At 47.4% G+C, this 16,578-nt stretch overlaps 1 protein-coding gene across 1 annotated transcript in view; it reads left to right on the forward strand.

Annotated features, from left to right (window-relative positions):
- The first annotated feature begins 1,700 nt into the window (after window positions 1–1,700).
- The window catches only part of MYBBP1A (MYB binding protein 1a), a 56,723-nt gene continuing 41,845 nt past the window's right edge, over window positions 1,701–16,578 (forward strand). The window contains exons 1-18 of the mRNA XM_032707732.1: window positions 1,701–2,046; window positions 2,199–2,294; window positions 3,414–3,497; window positions 3,847–3,921; window positions 4,342–4,449; window positions 5,250–5,440; window positions 5,733–5,900; window positions 6,059–6,176; window positions 8,597–8,886; window positions 9,582–9,689; window positions 10,290–10,415; window positions 11,143–11,346; window positions 11,985–12,093; window positions 12,482–12,569; window positions 13,594–13,745; window positions 14,413–14,502; window positions 15,166–15,294; window positions 16,010–16,174. Of these exons, the coding sequence (XP_032563623.1) occupies window positions 1,846–2,046; window positions 2,199–2,294; window positions 3,414–3,497; window positions 3,847–3,921; window positions 4,342–4,449; window positions 5,250–5,440; window positions 5,733–5,900; window positions 6,059–6,176; window positions 8,597–8,886; window positions 9,582–9,689; window positions 10,290–10,415; window positions 11,143–11,346; window positions 11,985–12,093; window positions 12,482–12,569; window positions 13,594–13,745; window positions 14,413–14,502; window positions 15,166–15,294; window positions 16,010–16,174 (2,502 nt within the window). The 5' untranslated portion in view covers window positions 1,701–1,845. The remainder of the gene's footprint in view (window positions 2,047–2,198; window positions 2,295–3,413; window positions 3,498–3,846; window positions 3,922–4,341; window positions 4,450–5,249; window positions 5,441–5,732; window positions 5,901–6,058; window positions 6,177–8,596; window positions 8,887–9,581; window positions 9,690–10,289; window positions 10,416–11,142; window positions 11,347–11,984; window positions 12,094–12,481; window positions 12,570–13,593; window positions 13,746–14,412; window positions 14,503–15,165; window positions 15,295–16,009; window positions 16,175–16,578) is intronic.

Consider the following 16,578-nt stretch of genomic DNA (forward strand, 5'->3'; position numbering starts at 1 on the left):
GCGGGCCGGGGCTGCCCCGCGCCGCGCCTGCCGCCAGCTCCCCGCCCCGCCGGGGCTGCCCGCGCTGCTGCCTGTGCGGAGGCGCGGCGGTGCCGGGACGGGGATCTGCCCGGGATCTGCCCGGGGATCCCCCTGGGGTCTGCCCGGGATCTGCCCGGGGGCCGTAACGCCTCCGGTGGGTGCGGGGCGCTCGGTGCTGACACGAGCCCGGCCCGCGGCTCTGAGGCGGTTTTAGCCGCCCCGGTGGGTCGGGAGCTGCCTCATCTGTGTCCCCAAGCATCCTGCTGTCCCTGCGGGTGGGATCGGGGCAGGGATCGCAGTGATCGTGGAGGTGGGTCCTGCTCCAGGGGTTATTTTCATGCTTTAGGGATCACAGGGATGGATCCTGCTCCAGGGGTCACGTTCATTCCCTGCAGTCCCGTGGCTGGCACGGGAGCCTGGAAGGGCAGTGGAAGATAGTGCTTGATTTTACTGTAAATAAAGAAAACGGGCTGATCTGTGTCCTTTAAAAGTACCACTTGCACCAACTGGTTTGCTTCCTTTTCCCAGGCCATTATTTCAGTTTTTATAATAAAACCAAATGACAGATTCTTATACAACAGCTGTGCGCACACCTCCTGCCGGCCTTACCCTGAGGGGAGCCCGGGGATCCCTTGGAGCAGGAGCACCGAGTCCTGCGGCAGTGCTGGTCTGAGGGTCGGAGAGGGAACATGGCCCTCAGGGGAGAGGGGCTGTTGCAAAATGTGAAATATGTCAAGAGTATCTGAAGTCAGGATGTTCTTTTATGTGAGATCTTTGTACACTTTCAACCTAATCATCAAGAAAGGAGACCTAATGAGATCGGCAGGCAGCAGGAGCATCCCAGGACATCCTGGAAGTAACAAGCCTTGAGGATGTATTAAAACAAGATGTTGATGTGTGTCTATGTATACATTGCTAACCTGACAAAATCCTCCAGGTCCATGTATCCTATAGCTGACCTATGTTCATTATAATACTGAAAATCACAGGTCAAAAAGACCCTGCCAAGTGGAAGACACATCCCCTAAGCATGTAAAGAGGTTACTTGGGGTTATGTGGCTTGCATGGAAATTAATAATAAATCGTGATAGTCGGGGTGTATTTAAAAAGTTACTAACTGAATTTCTCTGTATAAATAACGGCGCCAAAAGTCTGGTGTTTGTGGAACACACCGACCACAGGGGCTCGCGCAGCTCTGGAATAAATAAATGTGTCTGTCAAGTTGTGTCGTTATTGGCTTGTTGCACAGCGGGGAAACGAAGTTGGTTTTGTGGGATGAGGGGCTGAAGGGAGCGGGGCGTGCGGGGAGCGGGGCTCGCTCAGGGGAGCGGGGCTCGCTCAGGGGAGCGGGGCTCGCTCAGGGGAGCGGGGCTCGCTCAGGGGAGCGGGGCTCGCTCAGGGGAGCGGGGCTGAGGGGTGGCCATGAGGAGAGCAGGCTGTGAGGGCAGCGGGCTGTGAGGGGAGCGGGCTGTGAGGGGAGCGGGCTGTGAGGGGAGTGGGCTGTGAGGGGCGGCCATGAGGGAGCGGGCTGTGAGAGCAGCGGGGCTGACGGGCGGCCATGAGGGGAGCGGGCTGTGAGGGGTGCCGATGAGGGGAGCGGGCTGTGAGGGGCGGCCATGAGGGGAGCGGGCTGTGAGGGGCGGCCATGAGGGGAGCGGGCTGTGAGGGGTGCCCATGAGGGGAGCGGGCTGTGAGGGCAGAGCGGAGCTGCCGGGCCCGTGAGGCCGCGGCTCACACGGCGGCCGGGCCCGTCCCGCTGCTGCCCCGGAAGAGGCGGAGCGGGCGGGCGGCCCCACGTGCGGCAGCGGCGGCGGCGTGGCCGGGATGGCGGGGACGGAGGAGATGGAGGAGATAGAGGGGATGGAGGGGATGGAGGAGCGGGGCGGCGGGGTGACCGACCCCCGCGGGGTGCTGCGGCAGGGCCGCGCCTTCCTCGACTTCTTCTGGGACATCGCCAAGCCGGAGCAGGAGGTGCGGCTGGCGGCCACCGAGAACCTCCTGCAGCACCTGCGGCAGGGCAAGAAGGTGAGGCGGCGGCCCGGGGGGCTGCGGGGGTGCGGGTGGGTACCCCCGAGCCCGGCTCGTCCCTCCGCTCCCGCCTGCGAGCGCATCAGTGCGGGCGGCCCCGGTCGGGCCGGGCGCGGGCAGCCGTCAGCTCAGCTGGGTCTCTTTTGCAGGACGATGAGCTGAAGTACACCCTGAAGCGGCTGGTGGAGGGACTGGGAGCCACCCGCGAGGCCGCCCGCCCTGGCTTCAGCCTGGCCCTGGCGCAGGTCAGTGTTTCCCAGCGCTCTGCAGCCCCCGGTCGGTTCCTGGGGTCCCCTCTGCCATGGCAGAAAAAGGCTCTCGTAGTAGAAAACTGGTTTTAAATGGTCCTAGTCCGCTCTAGGAACAACGCACGTATGAACTTATAAACTATACCAGTAGCATATTCGTTTCACAGAATTCTGTCCTGCTTCAAGAGCCATCCCCAATTTGCAAACTTTGACCAGGTTTTCAAATATGCTGCATTTAGTGCTACTGTGATTTCTTAAAACTGATTAGCTTTTGGCTGTTTCTATGGGAGATCTGAAAAGACAACCCTTTAACAAACATTTCAGAGTTTGGTTTTTTTCCTCTGTGCTGGTGGAGTCTGTAACATGACAAAGAGTCCCAGGAGTTGGGGTCACCAGTGAGATCCGACCTCAGCTAAGAATTTCTGACCTGAGAAGTTCATAAAGCAGAAAAGCCTGTGTTCTTCCCACTTCCATCGGGGCCTTGCCCATGCCGAAAAGTTTCATTGCTTCTGTTACAGGATCTGGCAGTTGCAGTAAAATGTGCTCATTATTCATCTGTCATGTCATGTAGAGGGAAACAAACAAAAAGGAATATCAGCATGTGTATTTGTGTCTGCACAGAATCACAGAATGGCTTGGGTTGGAAGGGACCTTAAAGCCCCATCCAACCTGGCCTTGGACACTTGCAGGGATGGGGCAGCCACAGCTTCTCTGGGCAACCTGTGCCAGGGCTTGCCCACCCTCGCAGCCAAGAATTCCTTCCCAGTATCCCATCTAATCCTGTCCTCTGGCAGTGGGAAGCCATTCCCCCTTGTTCTGTCCCCTCAGGCCTTTGTCCCAAGTCCCTCTCCAGCTCTCTTGGAGCCGCTTTAGGCACTGGAAGGGGCTCTCAGGCCTCCCTGGATCCTTCTCTTCTCCAGGTGAACCCCCCCAGCTCTCCCAGCCCAGTTCCTGTTCTGACACATCTTTACTGATCTGGTTGTCTCTATTCTGGCCCAATAAAGCAGCACATCTGCTGCTGTGCTGAACAACTGTTCAGCTCTATTTTAGCTGAACCCAATAAAACTTCACGAAATGGAAGAGTTGCAAAATGAGCTATTCCATCTCTCTCCTCAGGTTTTACAGACTTTTGAGGAAATTCCACTGTGCAGTGTCCTGAAACAGATAAAAGAAAAGCACAATCTGGAAAAAGTGAAGAAGGTGAGTCAGCTCATGGCATTTGCCAACTGCTGCTTCAAACTAATTGTTTTCTATTCTTTGAAGTCTTGGTGTATACTGTAGTTTTGGAATTCTTGGTAAAGCAAACGACTCTAATGAAATAACAGAAATATTTGTGAAAACTGGAGGTGGATGACATTGTCATTTGGCCCTGTTTTAGCTGAGATTTGCCTGTGTGATGAAAAGTTAATCTAGGACAGTTCTTAAATACCATGCAGGGAGTTGCTTTTCAGTGTGTTCCCTCCCTATGGCAGAGCTGTAGCTGGATGTGAAATCTAACTGAAGGGTTTTCTTAATCCTTTTCTGTTTTGTTTTTTTTTTTTCTTTTCAGAAACTTGTGAGAAATGCTGCTTTTGGGAACTTTTTTGGAGTTATGGCTCTGTTCCAGTCTGGGCGGCTTGTGAAGGTAGCGCTGCTGCTGGGTGTGTCAGTTCTGGTTCTGGGGCTGTCTGCTGGGGAAAGAGGATCCACAGAGAAAGGGTCATTGGCTCATCGATGCAGCAGGACTTGAAGCATCGAGTTCAGTTCTTTTCTGTTGCGTTACTCGTGGACTTTTTGTGCCTTTTAAGTGTCTGTTCGTGACTAGAATGTAGGAACTGTGTCAAGTAGTACAGGAGGTTCCTACCTCTCCTGGAAGGAAGGGATCTGTTGTTTGTATATTGCCAGAAAACACAAATTTGGGAAAAGAGGAGTGGCCTATCAGGAAACAATTGTCTGTGTTTTTATTACCAGTAGGCATAAGCATCTCAAGAGTGGATTATTACCTGAGCCTTCAGCTTAATCTCTGGTACACATCCTCTGGTTTTGGCTTATCTTTCCTTCCTAGGACCGGAAAGCTCTGCTGGAGAGCATCCAGCTTCTGCAGCAGCTGACAAACCACCAAACACACCTCCGAGATCTCCCACGCAGAACTCTCATCGACATCACCTCTGAGGTACAGGCACAGCACGTGGTGGGTGGGAGAAAGGAGGGCTTGGCTTTGAGGTGAGATTTTCCCTTAGTTTGTTCACAGCTGGAAGTTAAAAGGGATGTGGAAGAGTGAGTTTAAACTGTGGGAGCTGTCTCCTGTACTGCTTGTGAGCAGATGCTTGTATTCTGGGAAGGATGCTCTGGTTTAGCTTAGTCTGATTTCATGGACAAACCCATAGCCTGTTTTTTCCCATTTACTTGCTGGGATATTACATCAGACCATCTGCTCTTTTGAAAGTTGAAAGCTCTGATCAACAAACTTTGTTTTTATGCACCAAGCCTGAGCCAAAGCTTGAATTTTGAGCTTTTTGGAGAGAAATAATGTTGTGACAGGGAGTAAAGGAGCTCTGAAGACACAGTGAAAGAAAGAGTTTGTTTATTTCCATCTTTCAAGTGGGTATTGTTTGTAGATATGAAGACTCCCAGTGTTAAATCAAAACAGAGTTTCCTCCTGCGTGGGCTGCACGGCTGGACAGGCAGGAGCAGTCAGACAGCAGGAGAACAATTGCAGCTGGAGTCAGGTGACCAGAATTGCTGTCTGATGACAACATATTGTCCTACTCCCCATGGTTAAGCACCTGAGACTGTCTGGCACTGCTGGACACAACCGTTATTTATTTTTGGTTGTGTCACCGTGTAGACTTTCTAAAGTTTCCAGAACACTGCAAGCTCTTAGTAAAACGCCCTGCAATGCAGATACTGCACTGCAAATTAGTGAAATACCCTCAGATGTTCTCATATGCTCTCACCCTCATTCCTGTCTAGGTTCCTGAAAGTGTGTTTGAGGAGGTACTGTTTGACATCTTGCAAGGTGACCTCTCTTCAGCCTTCACATCTCCAGAGAACCTGCACCTTTTGCTTGTGGGCATGAGGAAATTCCCTGGTGTACTGAAACCTAAAAAGCTGAAGAAGCTGTTTGGCTCACCTACAGTTGTAAATGAGGAGAATATTCCCAGGTAAATTCTTAAATAAGGAGCATTAAATCCAACACTCTTGTCCTCTTTGGCTAGCAGTGAGAGAAATGTGACTCTGATTCTGATACCTGCCTGCATTTGCCACTGCAGGTGCTGTTAAGGGCTAGGTGTTAATTGTTATGCAGGTTTCTGAATTATGGCTTTGTCATTTCTCCCAGGAGACACAGCCTGCAGTGCTCAGGAAATGTTCTGTGTCCTTCAGCAGGATGAATTTGGCCTTCAGCAATTCCCCTTCCAGGCCAGATCTCTCACGTTATTTTGTTTCTTCTCCTAGACTTGTAGAGCTTCTGAAAAGTGCTGCCAAGTCTGAGAAGGAGGACAAGAAATTGCCCAGTGTAGTGTTTGATTTGCTGCAAGTTGCCCTGAAGGAAGGTGCCTTTGAGCTCTTCTGGAATGAAGCTGTGGAGAACGGGCTGTTGAAGGAGAAACCAGGACCCGTGAGGTTTGTTTTAACATACCCTGTTTGCTGTTTGCTGTATTACCCTTCTCTTTCTCGACCCAGAATTTTTGGCTGCTCCACCACTCCCTCTCTGTCTTAGCCCTGTGTGTGGATTTACTGCTGTGCCTCAGCCTGAGGGAATCTGCTTTGTTCCCACCCAGTTACATGTGCTACCGGTTGCTGGGCAGTGCTCTCCCCGTGCTGTCCCTGGAGCAGCTGCAGGTGGTTCTCAAAGGGAAGGTGATGCTGCACTATGGAGAACATGTGATAGCAACTCAGGTAGGTCTTCTGAATGTGCTTGTGTTCAAGCTTGTCCTGAGCAGGAGTCGTCTCTGCCCCCCCTCCTAGTTTCACATCATCCCGGATAAAAAAAGGTTTATGTCATTTTAGACCTTGAACTCTTACTAAAAGCAAGGTTATTGGGCGACCACTGGTTGCAGTGGACTGAATATAATTGTAATATAATTGTAATTGTTTAATTATAAGTTCCTTTTTTAAGGGTTTGGGAGCTGTTCAGCACTGCCCCACCTGCTTTCATTGCTGCTGCTGAGAAAGCTCTAGTGATGGAGGGAGCAGAGGAAGGGCAGCCCTCAGCATATTGACAGTGTCAGATGTCATCCTTTAGCAGTCCCTTTGATTTTGTGTGTCCAGAAGCTCCTTTTTGTCTGTCATTGTGCTGGGGGTTGCATGAATGTTTGAAGGCAAAGACAAAAAGGGACAACTCGTGCTTTTGTTTGTTAGTGCTTGTTTCCATAAGCACAGCTGAAGTTTAAGCACAACATTGATCTGGAATTGGATTTTGGAACAACTCTTCCTTCTTCCCTCCCGGGAAGCCAGCAAACAACACAGCCCTGCTATAAAGGGAAGAAGAAAAAAAGGGGAATATTGATAAAACCAGGCTTTAGCTCAACTTTTTGTAGTAACATAATCCCAGACCTCCTCTGTGGGCCTCAACATCATTGCTGTCAGTTGGGAGAAACAGGACTGTGCAGTCTTTCTCTTCTGATACCAAAGCAGCAGCAGATGTGTGGGTTTGCTCTGAGAATAATGCTTACCATGGTGCCTCCCTGCATGGCCCTTATTTCTCCACTGACTTACTCGTTTTCCTGCTTCTTGCTTTTTATTCTCATTGCACAGTGAATTAAGACTCTGTTCTTCTATCAGAAAAAATACATTAATTTAGTTCCTGACTGAAACGTGCAAATCCCCTGAGGACAGTGATTGACTGAGTGGAAGGAGAAACTCCTAATATTGTTGATGATGAGAAAATAGAAACTATCTTAGTTTGAATTCGGTTTTGGTTTTGTGGGTTTGTTTTGTTTTGTTCCTTGACAGGAGTTGTTTATTTTGGAATGCGAATACTGTTACTTTGTACTTCCTTATGGGATTCTGTGTTTGTTGGAGATGGAACTAGACAAAGCTTGAGCCTGATATTTACTGATAGTTATCCTCATGATTCCACTTTATCAAAGGGGGAGCAAATCTACTTGTTTTGCTGTTGTTGAGAGGTGATTGATGAACCCCCTGTTGTGAGCTATTAGCCTGTTTACAATGTATCTCCTGGAGTTTTTCTCCCAGTTTTCGTATTGATGCACAAGTATTGAGTTCTCCAGCAGTGGAAGCAGGAGCTTATTAAGCTGTGTGCTCTGTGAGATTTCTTGCAGGGGTATTTATGTTATAATTGGATGGATTTGTAGTTAATTACAAATTTATAGCCATATTTTTGCTCCCACCAGGTCATTTTATTGGATGTGACCCTAGACCAAACAAGTTGTTTTAGTAATTTACTAAAGATGGGTTGCACTTTTTAGTGAAATCCCCTCTTTGAGGTTTCTCCAGTTATGCATTTGGATTTTTTTTTTCAAATAGTGGGATTCAACACTGTGGGCTGTGAAAGACCATAAGGGAATGGGGGGTGTGGTGAGATGGGACGTGTCCTGGTGGTCTGCATGCTGCTGGACAGTGTTCCAAGGCCAGCAGGCTGCCAGCTTTGTGCCTTGTGAGTCAGTGCAGGACTGAAGGTAGGACTTAGCACAAAACAGCCACACCTCAGAATATGGTTTTTAGGTTAAACATGTCAACTCCCCCTCATTTCAGAGTTCCTCAACACTTCTGAGGCACCAGGGAGAGGAGGTGGCATTTGTTCTACCCTCTGTAGGTCAGCAGGCTCCAGGGCTGCTGGATGAGACCAGAACTGGTAGTGAGGAACTTCCACAGCTAAGGAAAGTGCAAGGCAGATGATGTGAGAAACACCCTGGACTTTCACCCCAAATAAGAGCTGGTCCAGCCCACTGAAGCTTCGCTGTTTTGGAAGGTGCAAATGAAAGGGTTGGGGTTGGTACATGACAGGAATCTGTGGTTGCTCACAGTGGTTGCTCCTTTGAGAGGAAGACCATGAGCTGGAATTGATGGCCTACTGTAAGCCTTAGGACAAATGTGCAGGCATGTGACTTTAATTTACTTACTGCTACCAAATTCTTTAAAGTGATTACAAGGGAAGTGTCCAAGGCCAGGCTGCACAGGGCTCGGAGCAACCTGGTCTAGTGGAAGGTCTCCCTGCCCATGGCAGCGGGTGGAATGAGATGAGGTTTAAGGTCCCTTCCAACCCAGGCCATTCTGTGATTCTGTGATAAGTCCTTACAGAGCCACTCAGGCTGAGTGTGAAGTTCCTAACCTGCTTGTTTGACTGTGTTTTTCAGCTTCCACAGGGGTTTAAGTTTGCTGCAGAGATGGAAGGCTACATAGATAAATTCCTGAGTGACTGCGAAGACCCGGAGAGGCAGCTGGCTGTGATGATGGGCTTCTCTACCCTTACCCATCAGGGGAAGCCAGTGTGGCTGAGCGCTTCCAAGGTAGTCAGACACCTGCAGGCAGTGGCCTTGCAAAAATACGTCAGCTGGCTCAAAGATATGTTCCTCAGGCCAGACTTGGACTGTTGTTTAGACTTCTCAAGTAACCGGCAAAAACAGAACCGGGAAAACGCAGCCGGGTGAGTATGTGGGTGCTGCCCCTCCCTCCCTCTGCTCTGTGGGGACAGCACTTGCCTGTGTGAAGTCTGCCTTGGACAGACAATGTTTGCTGGTTCCCTTGCCGTGAGCTGACAATTAGTGGTTATTTCCTCTGTCCCAGAGGGTTTAGCCCCAGCAGCTGACTCTTTTGCTGGGATTCAATTCTGCAAATAGCAAACACAGTGAGAACCAGCCAGCCTGACCAAAGCAGGCTGGATCACCAAAAGAGCCTTTTCTCTTCTTTTTCTAGCCCTGACAACTGCCTTGGCAAAGATGTCCAGTAGCTTCCTCTTTCACTACAGCTTCTCAGGTCTTTGTAGAAACTGTGCTTCTCTTTTACCTGTGAATTTAAACTGGCCTGAGTGCCACTGTGTCTGTGTGTTACCTGTGTGCCTATAACCTCACTCCACTGACTGCTGCAGTTCTTGAAGAACTTTTTGCTCACCTGCAGTCCCTCAGTGGGTAAATAGACTGGTTTTTTTGCATAGTAAAAAGCAAACTTGGGAAGATTATATCTCCTGTAGTACCTGGTGCTCTCGTACTACATAATTGTCCATCTTTAGTGTAAAGCCTCCAAATATCTGAAAATCACCTCTTGCTGTAGTGGATTGTGTGGTTTGTGTTTATTTTGGGGTAGTTTTCAAACTACTGATTGTGTCCCCTTCCTTATTCCAAGAGCACAACACAAGATTGCTCGATTGAGAAGGTGGATCATGCACAGACTGGTGAACATCACTGAAAGTGCAACAAAAAAAGAGGAGAACCTTGTGATGGACATTGCCAGGTGAGAGTGGTTTAAAGACACATGTGCTTGGGATAATTCTGTTCAGCTTGACAGCAGTATTCCAAGTAATGACACCACCAATCCCCATGACACCAAGCAAATTCAGTAGTGGAAATACTCCATAACATAAACCACTTTTGGCTGGGTTTTGTTTTCAAAATACCTTCTGCAAACTTGGAGTAACCTGTGTCATAAGTAGTTGGCACTTAAAATTACTTTAGTCCCATTTAAGTAAATTTTCCATTCCTACTTGCCTAAGCTGCTTGAAGATATTACTTGTAATATCAGGTCTTAATAAGTATTTATCTGTCATTTAGAATGTCTTAGAGAATATGACCCAAATCTGACTGTCTGAGTATTGTGTGGCTTCAAGTGCTGGTGCTTCACTTTGTGAAGTTCCAAGTCTTTTTCTCTCTTCTCTCCCCTGTGTACCTCAAGGAAAGGGTCTTATTGTAAATAATGGCTTTTTTCACCATTTGGGCTCCCTTGAATAAGATTATGGTAAATATGTGGCACTGTTTGGTTTGCACACAGGGTCTGGTGTTGCTTTGTGATGACCAAGCTGGGTCTTCATTTTGTTCCTGTCTCCATCTATTCCAGGTTTTGCTTCTTCCATGCTTTCTTTGTTGCTAAGAAAAAGACCTCCCAGATAGGTGAGGCGAGTGTCCTTCCATCAGAGCCCCTGGATGAACGGGATCATACAGAGACAGAAAACTACTTCTTTGGGTAAGGATTTGCTTGTGTGCTTTATGCCTGCAAATTTATCATTTTTTTTTCCTGAGTGTAAGATCAGCCTGTGAATGGCAGGGCAAAAGGTATGGAATTGTAAGCTGCTACTGGAGCATTTCTTTGACTCCAACAGCCAGGGATGGCTTTTTTTAAGGAGGTCCTGGATGGATTTTTCAAAGATCCATGTTTTGTTCATGCCAAGCCTGCTGAGTATCTGTGTGGTGATCAGGTGAATGTGGAGCTGAGCTCAGACTACTTTTCCCCATAAGATTTCCATGGCCTTTGTTGCAAGCTGGAAGGAGAAGGAGCCCAGAGAGGTGGTGGGGTTATGCTGGTGAATGTTGGCTTTCTGTCAGTTCTGTGTGTGAGCTGCTGATGGCTCCACAGTCCTCCCCATACTAAGGGAGATGGAATTGGTAATAATAGATGTTTTTAGCTGGGAGGGAAAGCAGAGGACATGGTGAGACACAGCATGGGAAAGAGCTGACAATAATAGTCATGTTCTTGGGAACAGCAGATGTGCTTGGGACCACCAAGACCAGGAGCTTTGCACTGCTGAGCTTGGATGCATGGGGGGATTGAAACTTGGCCCTGTGAATCTGGGCTGCAGTGAGTGACCAGAGCTCTGGGATGAGAGTGCTGTGCTGGTGGGCATTATTTTGGAAAGTGGGAGAAGGCAGGCTGGTTCCTCTGACAGTAACATGCTGGCTGTTCTAATTTTCAGGTTACTTCAGACTTTGAACACCCTGCCTGTTTTGGGGGATACAGCAAAAGCTGCAGCCTTGAGGGAGAAGCACGTCCATGGTGTGACTGCAGATGGGAAGCTGTGGATCTTCCTCCTGGTTGAGTATGCCAACAAGCTGCTCTCCAGTGAGCATGTCAAAGCTGTGAAACCTTTTACCAAGGAACAGAGGGATATCTGGGAGAGGTGAGAGGCTCGGGAGGCTGGGTGTGGGTTTGGTGATGTGAGCAAGGTGGAAAAGCCCTAGTCTTGGTCTTTCTTCAGGCCAGTAAAAGAGAGTGTTTTCTCTCATCCTCTCCTGTTCTGGCTGCTGTAGCAGAGCCATTTCACAGGCAGTGGCAGTTCTTTTTCTTTCCTTTGAGTATCCTGCACTAGTGTCTGGGTTTCAGAAGGCCTTTCTGTTTCTCATCACCACATTCCTTTCTTCCTGTTCCTTCTGTGTGTTAACTATGTGATAATCATGTCCTTTTCTATTTTTGCTTGTAGTCCCTCTCCAAACACTGTTGTAACTCTGCTTAGCTTTTCTCCTAATAATGACTCTACAAACTTCTCAGTGACTCTTTTCTGAGGTTCATTTTCCATAAAAGTCTAGGCCTTGGCTGTGGTATTAGGAATCAAGCCTGTGCCCAAGTGCAGTTTTTTATAAGCCACACTCAGTAAGATACTATTGTTGGGTTAAGGTTGTGTGCTGTAAGTATGTCCAGTTTCAATAAATTAAATATTAAGTACTCAAAACAGTACTACATGTCATGTTTTTAGTCTGATCATAAGAGAAGGTTTACTGTTGTAATTGTGAGAAACTAAAGAGAGCTTTCTTTCTTCAGAACACTTCAGTCTGTGAAGAATCTGCAGAAGAAGGAAAATAAATCAGACAGTGCCAAAGTTGGTGCTTTCCAGCAGCTTCTGCTTTCGATGGCCATTCATCTTTTCAAGGTAAGACCTCTGAAGAATATTTCTGTGGTATAAAATGGGGTGATGGTTGGGCTTTCTGAACACTGAGCTGGAGGGTTTCTCTGGGTTTTTTTTACAGCCTCTGGCTTCTGAAAATGGGCAACTGGCAGCTATTAAACTGTGATTCTTATACTGACTGCAGACATGTAGGGGGCAAAGCTTGACCTGAGCATTAGTTTTGCCCTTGATTTGTTGCTGAGTGGAGCAATTTTTACTTGATTTCATGTTTTCTTCTGCAAAACGGTTGTAGTGGCTGGTTGTAATATCTGTACCTATTTAGGGTGGTCCTTAGGTTTGGAGTAAGTTCCCTCTGTTGCTGGTGGTAGTGGGGAATTCTGAGAGTGTTTATTGTCTGCTTGTGATCAAACAGAATCAGCCTGAAACAGTGGATGTTCTGAGCGACCTCCTGAACTGCACAGAGAGAGCCTTCAGCAAAGAAGCCAAGAAGAAAAAGACTGGTGAGTCTTTCCTGCAAGAAAGAAAGGGAGTGGGATTGTTAGTGGTCTGTGAAAAGGCAGAAGGTGGCAGTTCTGCATTAGTGATTCTGACTGCATTGGTTCTGGCTTGATGCACGTACCCCCGGGAGAATCCCCTCTCCTTCGTTGTGTTTCCTTGCCTTTCTGAGTCTCTTGCTCCTCTCTGTCTGCACCCTCACTGGGCTGTGTTCCTGTGTGTTCTGGAAGGGATTGCTGAGCTCCACAGCTGGCCCTTGTTCAGATGAGCAGTGTCCAAGGTAGTTCTTGTTCTGTTCTGGCCAAGAACTTGACCGAAGTGGTGGATCTGCCCGAGCAAAGCTGTGGACTCTCCTAATCCCTGGCAGGCCTGAAACATGATTATTTCACAGCTCAGGCTCTGGGCAAAGTAAATGGGTCCTCTGTGTAGATACAACCTATTTGCTGATTGAGGCTGGTCCTTGTTTAGGGCCTCCAGAGCCCCTAGGCTGGAACTTGACCAGGAAAGAACTTGGCTTCGTCTTTTGACTTCCTCTCTTAACTGTGGTGTTGTTCTCCTGAAGTCTGTCTAAATCAATTCGAGGGTACTGTAAAAATAAAAGCTCTAATTTTACGGTGGCTTGGTCATTTGTAGATCAGCATTCCCAAACTTTTGGACTAGTGGACAAGTTTCAAATGCCATCACTTTTCATGGGCTGCTGTGACTCCTGATTTCATTGGAAACACTATATATTTTGCTGACTAGCTGCTGATTGCTTTAATGTGACTAAAAAGGTGTCACACGACTTGCAGAACTACTAATCTACATAAGGGTTTAACAAATAGTAGCTTTTGTTGCTTTGCAGTGGCCAGAAGACCATTTCAACCATGTTTCTCCCTCTGGTTTGTAGTCTTCTGGTCTGTGTTGCTGAGTGGATACTTTTAAGAGTCAGCTAGAAGAACAATCCTTTTTTCCTTGGTGAATTTTTCTGTAGTTTCTTATTGATGTGCCAGAGCCTCTTCCTGTCATTGTTTGTTTGTTCCTGTGCAGACAACTCGGAGCCAGGATGGGTTGAGGTGATGGTGGAAATCCTTCTCTCCCTCCTTGCCCAGCCCAGCCTACTCTTACGGCGGATTTCCAAGAGTGTGTTTGTGTGGATTTGCCCAAATCTGACCAAGAGGGGCTTGCAACTGATCCTGGATGTAAGTGAGGCACTAATACTATTTGTCTGTCTTGTCCCTAACAGATATACAAGCATGTCTCTGTTTTGGGATTAAATTAAAGTCTACTTGATTGAAAATGTCTGACAGCGTTTGCTACTGAATTTGAAATTATCTTAGAGACAGTTTTTGGGTTTTCTTTGTTCTGTTGTGGGGTTTTTATGGGAGCCTGAGATCTGTGCTCTTTGGTGGTTTTAGGCTGAAGAAATTCCTGGGTCAGTTTATATAACTAGATTTTATATGTGAGTATAAATGGTAACAACCTTTTTCGAGGAAGGTTAATCTTAGAGGTGCTAAAAATAAGTGACACTAAAAGTCTGAATTGGTCATATCACTGAGTAAGGTGGGGTCTTCTGGGAGAGTAATAATGTGGATTGCAAAGAGGGGCTGTCAGGTACTTTATGTGATATTAACCTAATACTTCATTTGTGACAAACCAAGATGTGCAATGTCACCAGCCCTCTTCAGTTTTCTCCACCTTTTTTGTAACTTACAGAAAGAACTTGGCACATTAATGAACAGAAAGTGAATGCCCTTATGTGCTGTTTCATTATTCAGCTGGTTTACTGGGCTGAAATCTCTGTCTGTTGCACACAAGAAACCTGTCAAAACAAAACGCTGAAAACACACAAGTGCCTTTTTTTTGTAGGTTTTTGACCCAAACCAAGAGGAAAATGAAGAAAGTGCCATCGTCGTGATGGAAGAATCGAACAAAAAGACCAAATTAGCGAAGGACACGGTAACTTTTGTACCATTGCCAGTGACAAATACTCTTTAGATCTTCACTGTTTAAAAATCATACCTGATCCGTGGTGATAGACTTAATTGCATTTCTCTGTCTGAGGAAAAAGGCTGTTGCTCTGCTGAAGTTTGTTTTAAAGGTGCAGCACATGGATGGCTTGTTGGAAGTGCACATTTGAGTCTCTTGGGTTGCTGGTCTAGGTGTGGCTGGTTGAATAGATGCTTTCAGAGAAGAATTGGCTTTCTCCTGGAATCAGCACAGGCCTCTCCTTTTTGCAGCCACAGGCTGAATTGTGGCTGTGATGAACAGCCAGCTGAATTCCAGGTCTCACGTTTTAAGAACCACAGAGATTCCAGCCACAAAGCATTACAGGCATTAGCAGAGAGGAGAGAGTCAGATGGGGCTGTTACCTCAGATGTTCCTTGGAAGCTTCTCTTTGATACTTACTTAATATGACAGAGAAGTCTGTATTATGTTCTGCTTTTAGCTCTTGTGAAGACCTGTTATCCGATATCTGAGCTGTCTTTACTTGGATCTAAGGGCTGGAAGAAAGGCAGGGGGTAGGGGAGGCTCGAGGTTTTATTTGTGAACAGTGACACACTGAGAATGGAGTAGGGCTTGAGGAATGGTGGGGTCAGGAGATGAACTTCTCATCCTCAGGACGAGGAAGGGAGCGAGGACTCCTCGGATGAAGACGACACTGACAGTGGAGATGAGGAGGAGAACGAAGAAGTCGATGATGATTTTCGCAGTCAGCTGATGAATGTTCTGCAAGCGGGGAATGCACTGGTATGTTTTCACTGCCTACCTTGGTACAGATACCAGGAGGTTTGGGGTGGTGAAAGATGATCTAATAACCCACATCCTGGCTGAACTCGTGCAGTGACAGCCCTGGCAGCCATCTCTGTATGGCACTTGAAGCAGGAGGTCAAGACCTTTAAGTGAGCTGTGGGAACAAGTCACTTGTTCTTTTATTTATTGTTAAAATGTCCTGAGCACTTTAGCTTGTCTAGTCTAGCCTGACACAGCTTGTGCTCCTGGCTGTAATAAATGAGATTGATGTGAGCTGAAACACTAAGATACTGTTCATGATGACTGCATTGGCTGGCCTGTGTGAAGGAGTGATCCCAGAAGGCCACTCTGGAGACTTCTTGAAGCAGCAGTAGAGTTTGGTTTAATGTTTCTGATAAAGGCTGCAGACATACCAAGATATGAACCTCTTTACTGAAGAAGCAACAGCACAGAGGGTCTCAGGGTCAAAACCTCAGCCTCTTCCCTCTCCTGAATCCTTTAGTCTACCTGTTAGTGCTGTGCAGCCAGGGCTACCTGATCAGAAATACAAGCAGGATTTCTCATGGGCCTGAGAATCTGTGTTCCCTTTGTTGTTCTGGGTTTTGAGGTATTTACATCCCTCCTTGAGTCTGGTCTTGGCTGTGCTTTTCTCTCTGCTGTCTTTTTGAAGTACACGAGTTGACGTGTTGTTTTTGTATTCTAAAAACCAAAGGGTGGAGGTGGGAGTGATGAAGAGCTGGATGATGAGGCTATGATGGCTCTTGACAAGAACATCTCAGCCCTTTTTGCGGAGCAGCAGAAACGGATCCAGGCAAAGAAGGATGAGAAAGACAAGATCAGGAAAGAGAAGATCCTACGGAGAGATTTCAAGACTAAGGTGGGAGAGATGTGTTTGATGTGAAGACCTCTGGCTTAGTAGCACCTTAGTTGAAGCCTACAGCATGCCATGAGCTATCTGACACTGAACAACTTGGTCATTTATGTATGTCATGAGCTCCTGGAGGCTGGGACTGGATTGTTCTGGCTTGGTACAGCACCAGCACAACACTGTTGTGGTCAGTGACTGGAGCTTCACAGACCTTCTTCAAAAAAAAAAAAAACAGTGCTGTGCTTTCAAAAAGTGGACCATGGTTGCCATTTGCTGATCTGAAATGCTTCAGTTTGTTAGTTCCTTCCCCACCCCTCCCCAGTGGTGTCTGTTGGTTTTTGTAAACTGGACAGGCTTGATGTTCCTTGGTGGGACTTGCATGAAATTCCTCGGGTAATTTTGCAACATAAGCT

This window comes from Chiroxiphia lanceolata, chromosome 20 (genome assembly GCF_009829145.1).
Source record: "Chiroxiphia lanceolata isolate bChiLan1 chromosome 20, bChiLan1.pri, whole genome shotgun sequence".
In the NCBI taxonomy this organism is placed as follows: domain Eukaryota; kingdom Metazoa; phylum Chordata; class Aves; order Passeriformes; family Pipridae; genus Chiroxiphia; species Chiroxiphia lanceolata.